The sequence below is a fragment of the Ammospiza nelsoni genome, chromosome 12 (genome assembly GCF_027579445.1).
Source record: "Ammospiza nelsoni isolate bAmmNel1 chromosome 12, bAmmNel1.pri, whole genome shotgun sequence".
Lineage (NCBI taxonomy): Eukaryota > Metazoa > Chordata > Aves > Passeriformes > Passerellidae > Ammospiza > Ammospiza nelsoni.
Genome location: NC_080644.1, coordinates 5,384,885 through 5,393,921, shown reverse-complemented (window position 1 = coordinate 5,393,921; position 9,037 = coordinate 5,384,885). Strand labels below are relative to the sequence as shown.

At 44.7% G+C, this 9,037-nt stretch overlaps 1 protein-coding gene across 1 annotated transcript; it reads right to left on the bottom strand.

Annotated features, from left to right (window-relative positions):
• Positions 1-327: 327 nt before the first annotated feature.
• On the bottom strand, positions 328-5,149 carry MRGBP (MRG domain binding protein). The gene is made up of 5 exons (XM_059480962.1): positions 4,927-5,149; positions 3,880-4,001; positions 3,250-3,331; positions 2,680-2,757; positions 328-1,659 (listed from the first exon to the last, which is right to left on the bottom strand). The coding sequence occupies exons 1-5, from the start codon at positions 5,147-5,149 to the stop codon at positions 1,469-1,471; spliced, it is 696 nt and encodes a 231-aa protein (XP_059336945.1). The 3' UTR covers positions 328-1,468.
• Positions 5,150-9,037: the final 3,888 nt, after the last annotated feature.

Sequence of the window (9,037 nt, the reverse complement as noted above, 5' to 3'; positions counted from 1 at the left end):
AGTCGGCATTGCTGCATTGACTGTGAAATCCCCAAGTGGGCTTTCCGTGCTATGAGGTTGGTGCTGAGTGGTTGCACCAGTACAAGCCATTGTCGACATATTTCTACTTCAAGCTGTATAAACATTTCATTGGTAGAGCAAAACTTTTTGATTAGAATCCCATGGATGAGAAGGATTTGCTCATAGGGACATGAGACTTGAGTTCCAAAATCTGCACTTTATGGCCAAAATCTATGTACATTGTGACACACTAATCAACACTTTAATGCTATATTACTTCTAAAATAAGTTGGGCCAGATTTTAATCAAGTCACACAACAACTGCCATTTAGTAAAATAAAAACAAGTCAAATTTATTCTTTGTATAAAACAAGAGAAGCAAATTAGGCAGACAAGAACTTGGCTATGTACCTAGAATACAACCAAAAAATGAGAAGACTCCTAATGCCTCATCTTGAAGGCAATACTGAGAGATCAAGAAGTAATTCTTCTTTTTATTAACTGATAGTTAATATAGTGAAACAAATTCAGTACCATTTCAGCCTGCTTCATTCACCATTTAACAGGTGTGTGTTGACTGCGATCCATCTTTTGACAACACAAAAATAGTAACATCATCAAATCTATGTTCTAGCATATAAAAGATAAGCATTACAATGTCAGCAAGATTCTTCAGTTGTAGAACAAAACAAACATTTTGGAAAACCAATTCCATTCACATCTACTAAAACTGCTTTAAAAAAATAAATAATTAAGTACAAACCCCACTGTCATACGCTACTGTATTACAAATGGATGAAGCAACACCTCCACATTCAGGCACAGCTCAGCTGATCCCTTATAAAACCATGTGTCATCACCAGATATTTTATTTAGGACACTTATTAAGTATTTGGGCTAGAGGCATTATAATTTTCACTTTACTTATGGTTGAAAAATTTTACATCAAAAAGGGTGAAACGAAGTTCCTCCAGCAATGAGAGCAACAGAATGCTTCAAATGCAGTGGTCATCTGCATTTAAAATAATTTTAGTTTTACTGAACCAACAAATTGAGGCATTTGATACAAATGGAAGGGAAATGGCCAAACATTACCCACAGATGGTCTGTAAAGTCACAGACAGCAATGACAGAAAAAGCTATCCCACATTTACAGAAATCACCTCTGCTTTTGATGGCCCATGTGCCCCATGGGGCACTCTTCCCACGAGCTGTGCTGACACAGAGTGTGCTGCTGGTTTGAAATGCAGCCCTGGCACTGTCACACCCACCCTCCCCTCTGCCAGCTTTGTCCCCACACCCCGGGGTGGCAGCTCCTCGCTGCTGCCCAGAAACCCCCAGGAGAGACAGAGCCAATGCGCAGATTCCTCAAATACTGGCTCCGCTGTCTTCTACTTCCTCCCAAAGTCTGTGTGCTGCTCCTTGTTTTTCCTGCTCCCATGCCAGAGTTTGTCACTGCTCCTCAGCTCTACGTCCTGCGTCGTTTGGCGGCGCTGGGACTCGAGGGGTTGCTGTTGGCATTCAGAACCTTCTCGGTGACTCTGTTGCGCTTCCTCTTATCAGACCCTTCTTTGGAGCCAGGATCTGATGAAGTTTTCTCTTTCTCTTTGCTGCTTGGCTTTTCTGTTGTTTTTCCTAAACTTCCAGAGGGTGCAAAAACTGAAACAGGACCAAAGTAATGATTCCAGATCAGAGTCATACACAAAGGCAAACAAGAGTGATATCAAACTTCTTTATATTCCATAAAACTTCTCAAAACAATCGACTCTCAGCATACTTGTCCATCATTTAAATCTTAAGGAAAAATCTCTGAGAAAGGCACATCTTGCTTTTATTATTTGCTTTAAAGACAGGCATATATTTTGACAGGCTAAAAATCAAACTCATTAAGTGGAATTAAACAGCACTTAATATTAAAATAATTAAAGGAACACTTACAGAAACAGAGGACCAATCTATGGAATTTATAATCAACAGGAGTCATTACATTTGGTACCATAGATAATTTTAAAACTGAACACCCAAAATTTTAATATATTTTAAAATACAGTTTAGATCTTTTATTACAGTCTTTAAACACCACTTATTCAGTGATATAAATATGATGAAATTATATAGATAGCAGTTGGCTTTGTCTGTTAAGATAAATAGCAGGATCTCTATTGTTCACATTTGACTTGTTCTACAGCAAAGTGTTAGGAAAACAAGCCTTTTATTTAAAAGCAGCAAGATAATGAGAATAAAATAAAATAAGCACTCTGCCCACGTTCCCATTTCAGCACGCAATTTTACAATCTCTTTCGATTTATAGGTCCTATTTCCCCCATGACTACAAAGTTCCCAACACAGAGCATTCAAGTTCAAAAAAATCACTCAGCTTTCTTCCAGAGATCCTCAAATTCCTTCAGACTCCCAGGGGTTTGTCAAGTACATAAAGCCAAAAATCTCCAAAGCTATACAACTTTGTACAGATGCATTAGGAGCAAAGAAGAAATCTTTTCAATAAGCAGCTGCTTACTCTGTGCACTCTTAAATTAGTCAAGTTCTTAGCATGAGCACAGGCTAAGTCTGAGTACAAATCACAAAGTACACTGCATTTGGATTTACATTTTAACATTAATTTCTCAATTACAGTTGGTTTTTAATCTCGTATTACACAGTAGAGAGTTACAAAATTACCTTCTTCAGGACCTGCATGCGTTTCCATCTCTTCTTTTAAAACTTCCTCTTTCACTTCTTCTTCCATCATTACTTTTCCTACAGAAAGCATTGTTGGCAATGGTTAGATGGTTTTAGACCACATGGACTTTTTCTGGATTAGTAGCCTCTGCATAGTTGCATGTTTGCAAATACTCCATGCAACGTTCAGCATTAATTCAGTGCCAAGAAATTATTATTAACATGAGAAAGTGAAATGCTAAACAAGCAAAACATATTGCAATGTCTTATTTGTGCTAAGATTTTACACTGAATTTTTAGTGTACCTAGTAATTCAGAAACATTCCACTGAAGTTTAAAATATCCCAAGAAGTCCTTGGCAGGTGCTTAAATTTTCTAGTTCCTTCTTTGGATAGCACACATCAGCTAAATTTCAAAATTCAGCTCTCACTGCTCAATCTGAGATTTCTGTCAAACTCCTGCATATTTCTATTAGATTTGACAATACATGTTTTTTGGGGGGAATTTTGTTAAAAGATTCTGAGATGAGATTAAAGCAACCAAGAACAAGAGACTGCAATCACATCTCACCTTCTCTCACTTCTTGAATCATTTCGTCAGGAAGAGCAAAATTCTTCTCTATATTAGGGAATGGAAGAATCTCAGATTCATGCTTAGAAAGAAAAGAAGGATCTCTGTGAGTGACTGGTAAAGACTTTAATTTGAATCTTGACATGCAATCTCAAGTTCTATTTTACATGCAATTAGGAGCTAAATAATTTTTAACAAGACATTATTGATGTTAAAGAATCAGGAGACTTCTGATACCAAACTGATTACTGAGGTCAGGATACCTGAGAGCTCAACTCAGGATCGTTAGATATCATTTTTAGAACCCAAACATAGCAAATTCTTATGTAAACAATGGTAACATTCTCATTTTGGACTTATATATGTATATAAACATGTTCTGGATCAGCATTTAGGCAACTTTAAAAAACAAAGTCAGAACATGGTATCTAAAACACCCAAAAAACCCTCACAAGCCACTGCAGGTTTTATTGTCTCCTACTGAATCTACTTTTTTATTCAGGGAAAACCCCATCAACTCACTGGAATGACACCTAATTCTAAGTACCATGAAAGGCACAACAGGCCCAGTGATTTTGGCCTGGCACAACTTCAGAACTCCATGAAACAGCATCAACCCTTTATACTCACAAGAGCCTGCATATCATACATGGTGCTGAGATGGTCCCAGATCACTTTGGATGAGATCTGCCGTCCGATATTCTGGCTGAATTTATCCCGGATACAAATCATGTGGAAATGGCGATTCACACCTGCGGGAAGAACCCAGAGCAATTAACACTGCTAACAGTTTTATTTATGACACTTAGAGATAATAAATAAATTTATTTATTTACTTATGAATTTAAAAAGCCATGTTGTTACAAGGAATCCATACATTGCAGGAGAGACGGCTGGCAGCTGGGCAGGCTGATCTTCCACCCTACACTGCAGGTGCTGTTCTCTGGGGAGCTGAGGGTGCCCCTGTGGGTAATTTTAACACACAGCCAGAGCTTCTAGAGGGGCTGTGTGAGAAACATCCCAAGGGATGTACAGGGAGTGCTGTGTCCAGTTCTGGGCTCCTGAGTACAAGAGAGACGAAGAGCTCCAGGTGTGGGTGCACTGAGGGCAACAGAGGAGCAACTGGAGCATCCCTCTGACAATGAAAAGCGGAGGGAGCTGGGCCTGTTCAGTCTCCAAATGAGATATCTAAGAGGGGACATCAATAATGCTTATGAATATCTAAAGGGGGATGTCAAAAGCAATAGGACATAAAGCAATGGGCAGAAACTGATGCACAGGAAGCTCCACCTGAATACGAGGAAAAACTTCTTTACTGCGAGCACTGAACCACACTGCCCAGAGAGGCTGTGGAGCCTCCTTCACTGGAAATATTCCAGAACGGCCTGGACACACTCCCGTGCCATGTGCTCCGCAATGCCCCTGCCTAAGCCGGGTCCCTGCAGCGTGACCCGCACTGTGCTGCAGTGGAAGCGCAGGGCAGCCGCTCACCCGTCGGCTCGGGGGCCCGCCGGGCCCGGCGCTCCCTCCCCAGGCCCCGCCGCGCTCCGCGGGCCCGGCCCGGCTGCAGGGGCCGCTGAAGCCGCTCGGGAACCCCCGCCTGGCCCCGCTCCTATCCCCGGCCCCGCTCCGCTCCGCTCCCAGCCCCGGCTCCCGCAGGCCGCGGCCCGCACTCACCTACGGGCTTGTGGCCCAGCATGGCGTGGAACAGGCACACCTCCACCTCCGGGCTCCACACCACCGCCGCCTCCTCCGCCGGCGCGCCGGGCTCCGGCCCGCCCGCCGCCGCGGCCGCAGCGGCCGCAACGGCGGCAGCGACCGCCGCGGCCGCCCCGGGCCCGGCCGCGGGCAGCGGCGGCTTCTCCACGGCGGCGGCCGAGCCGGCCTCCGCCTCGCTCATCCCCGCCGCGCCGCGCCCGCAGCGGCTCCTGCCGGCCGGGAGCCGGGCACGGCCGCGCCGGGGCCGGGCCTGGGGCGGGGGAGCCTCGGCGGGGCCGCGCAGGGTCGGGGGGGCTCCTCCGGACGGGGCCGCCCCGCGCTCGCAGCGCCGGAGGCGGGAGCTGAGCACCGGTAGCGGCCCTGAGGGACGGGCGAGGCCGCGGCTCGGCCCCGGAGGAGGCTCGGGGACTGCTGGGAGCAGCATGATGGAGCGCTGGGGAGAGCTTGGGGAACAACTGGGGAAAGAAAGGATTACGGGCCTCTGGAAGGGCCTTGCGGGGCTCTGGGGCACCGCGGTCGTGTTTCAGGGTCTCTTGTGTTATAAGTAAAAAAAGCTGCCAATTTTTTTAAAAAGGTTGTGGAGTGTACAGATTGGACCACTTGCTGCCAGGGTGGAGTTCTAACTATTTGTTATAGTAATCACAGGTCGTTTTCGTTAACTACCTGTCTTTGATGGTTAAGAATTGCCCCTTTTGTCGAGTGACACCCTGCTGCTTCCCAGAAGATGACACCCAGCCGGTGGAGGAGAAAGGACATTGAGTCAACATGCAAATGATATCGGATCCAGCATGCAGCGGGAGAGACCCCTCACCAAACCTAGCCAAAACCCCCTAAAACAACGAGCCAGCACAAAATTAAGAGATCAAAGTGATGTCTGGACGGGAGGAACAAAGCCCAGAGCCTGCAGAGACGCTGAGACCTTTTTTTGCCCTTGCCCTAGCCACGAAAGGACCTTGGCTAGAGGCAGGACCCTGGGAGTTGATCAGAAAATGCCAACAAGGGATTTTCCTGATGCTTTCATAAGGATGGAGCTCCAAGCTTTGCCCACAGACCAGTGGACAAAGCTGTGCTCTTCCTCCGAGTCACCCCTGGGAGCAGCAGTGGCGTGAGCGCGGACCTGTGGGTTCTCCCCACCCAAGCTGATCACTTTTAATAAAGGCGTTGTAGTATATGGTAGGGGTAAACCATGCTATTAATGTATGGTATAATATATTGTGAAATCCAAAAGCATGTCTTTTGACCGTTCCAGCCTATTCAGATTCAACTAGTTCCCGGACACAAGTTGAAATAAGGATTGATGCCTTAAGGTAAGAATAGAAGCTTCCAGAGTGATAATCACCGGTTGCTCGAGTTGAGGGGAGTCACCCAAGAGCGATTATCGCCTTGCTGATTGCATCTATCAAGATAGTCAGCGGCGCCAAACTGATACATGTGAATACACGGCTTCCCGGAGCCTGTTGTCGCTGACTACACACCTGGACCCGGCTTTTGTCCAGCTCTGCGCATGGAAAGAAACAGCCATGCATGTGAAGAGATACAAAGGAAATTCGGTCATCTTTGCCTCGGGCAGAATAAGCTGTATAAAACCTCGCTGCAAGAAGCAGCACGTGTGAACCGAGGGGGAGACTCTGACACTCGGGAGGTCAAATCCAGGTTCACCCGGTGTCGACACTGTGTCTTTGGCTCGACACTGTGTCTTTGGCTGCGGTGCTTTCGAAGAATGAACTTCGGTCTCGCAGACAAAGTAATAAATCTTTGCTAAATTTTTGATAATTTTGGCTCACGATTTGATCATTTCTAACAGCATTAAAAAGGAGAAAATTCTCCTGTCCATGTTTATTTCATCTTGAGCCAGTCACAGAGGCAGCAGAGCGCTGCCATCCCCATGGGCTCTGCAGGGCTCTGCTCTGTGTTTTGGGACCCCTGGACTGGGATGGGAACTGGGGGTCACAGCAGGGCTGGGGGTCAGCCCTGCTGCCCTGCTGAAGCCTTGGCCACCTCCATGCTTACCCCAAAACTGCCATGGTGGAAGGATTTCCCAAGCACTGCAACCTTTCTCCTTGTTACAACAGGATCATTTTGTATAAAACCAATCGTTTTTGATCAATATTGATCATTTATATCAGATACCAGCCTGGCACTGATGCTTAACAAATAACTGCTTGGCTTGGTTACAAAATGCAGAACCTACCAGCTTTGCCCATCATTTAAGACATAAAAGAAAAATTTTTGTTTGGGAAGAAAGGGAATGTATGACTCCCTTGGAGATAAGGGGTTTTTGCCTTGTTAGGTATAATTAGACATACAGGCACGAAATAGGAGTGCTGTTGCTTAGGTGATAGGGCTTTCCAATTGCTCACTCCTCACTTGAAGATTTAATCCATTTTGTGACATTAAAAGTATTTCAACAACAAATAATGATCACATCATATGCAAGGAATGAGTGTTCTGAGTGAATAATAAATCAGTGGGGGCAAACACTCACAAGCAGAGACATTATTTTAATGCAAATCATCCAAACAATAAAAAGCAGGAAGGGAAAGATGCAATTTTCTGAAATTGAACTTTCTGTACTTGTTTGTACCCAAGAGCTGACTCGTATCATTGTTTTGGGCTTGATGTAATTAATACCCTGAGCAGGTTAGTCTAACATTAAATAAACATTTGAAATAATTTAAACCCAGAACCTCATGTGTGAAGTTTGGTTGTGTGGACCCTGGATGTGGATGCCTGGGTGCAAATCCTCTTTTTCAGTCTGACTTCTGGGAATGGAAAGGACTCTGTGACTCCAGTCTGGCTTAGGTGCTGTTGAAGTTCTCCAGGAGCATCTTCCTCTGAGAGCTCCAGAGTGACCAGAGATCTTGCTGGAACGACTTCTCTGCACCAAGACTAGAGGAATCTCAGAAATATTCCCTCTGCCTGCTGTCACTGCTGTACCCGTGTCCTGCCTGTGCTGCACCTGCCTTCACACAGCCCAGGCTTCACAGATTTCCTCGTTTTTGAGCCCAAATTACCTGTCCACAGGACTTTGCCAATCTCAAACACGGGTCCTCATGTTCTTGCAGTTAAACCCAGCCCTAAATCTCAGCCCTGTTGAATCTTTCAGTGTTTATTTGGTCTTTGCTGCTGCCTGGTCCTCAGCTGCTACTGAGAAAAAGGCTTATGATTTCCTGTGATGGCTGCACAGCGGGAGGAAATGAGTTCCTCAACAACTAAATCCCTGCTTTCATACGTGTTTCTAGACATAGAAAAATGAGGGGAGAAAGAAAAGCTAATAAATTTCAGTATAAAAATTGTTCCCCAGTAGAACAGTTTTCAAAGTTTCGCAGGAATAACTTATTTTTAAGCCTGTGTAAGACACTGAGTTTCAGCACTTTCATCTGTCACATTATGCTCCTACTTAAAGACATCAAGAGGGAATAACTGTGTCAACTCAGACAGCAATTTTTATGTCACTAAGTTCTGATGGCTAAAAAAAGTAACATGTGAAACAGAATATGAAAAAAACCTATGTCTACCTCTGAAAATACAACAGCATCTGAAAACAATTCAATTCAGTGCAATAATATTAATGCAACAGGAGCAGTGTGTGCATAAACTGGCTGCTATTTTGCTTCAATCACAAATAATTACATTTCTGTGTGTCTGAATTCCCTTGTCACGTTCAATGCCTCTAGGAAACATATGGGAGCCTATAATAATGCCACATACAGCCTCCACCTGGATCTTGACCAGAGTTTAATTTTTCCCTCATTAAATTTGACTGGTTTGGTTTTGTTTTTTTCAGTCACTGAACAGATTTTTCACAAAAATTTACACTTCTCTCGTTCAACTTTAAATTCTACTTTTGGGTTTAAGCAGATATGGGCTGTGTAAGGCGTGCATGATTTTATTCCCTCCTTTTTCTTCCTGTTCTTTAGGCTGCTTTCAGCTTTAAAATACTGGCTGGTTGTTGTGTCACCCAAGGGTGCTGAGCCCTTGGCTGGATCAGTGTTTCCCCCACCAGAAGATGATCAGTAATTTCCTAAGACTTTGCAACAACTGAGAAATCCGCCTGGCATTTGGCATT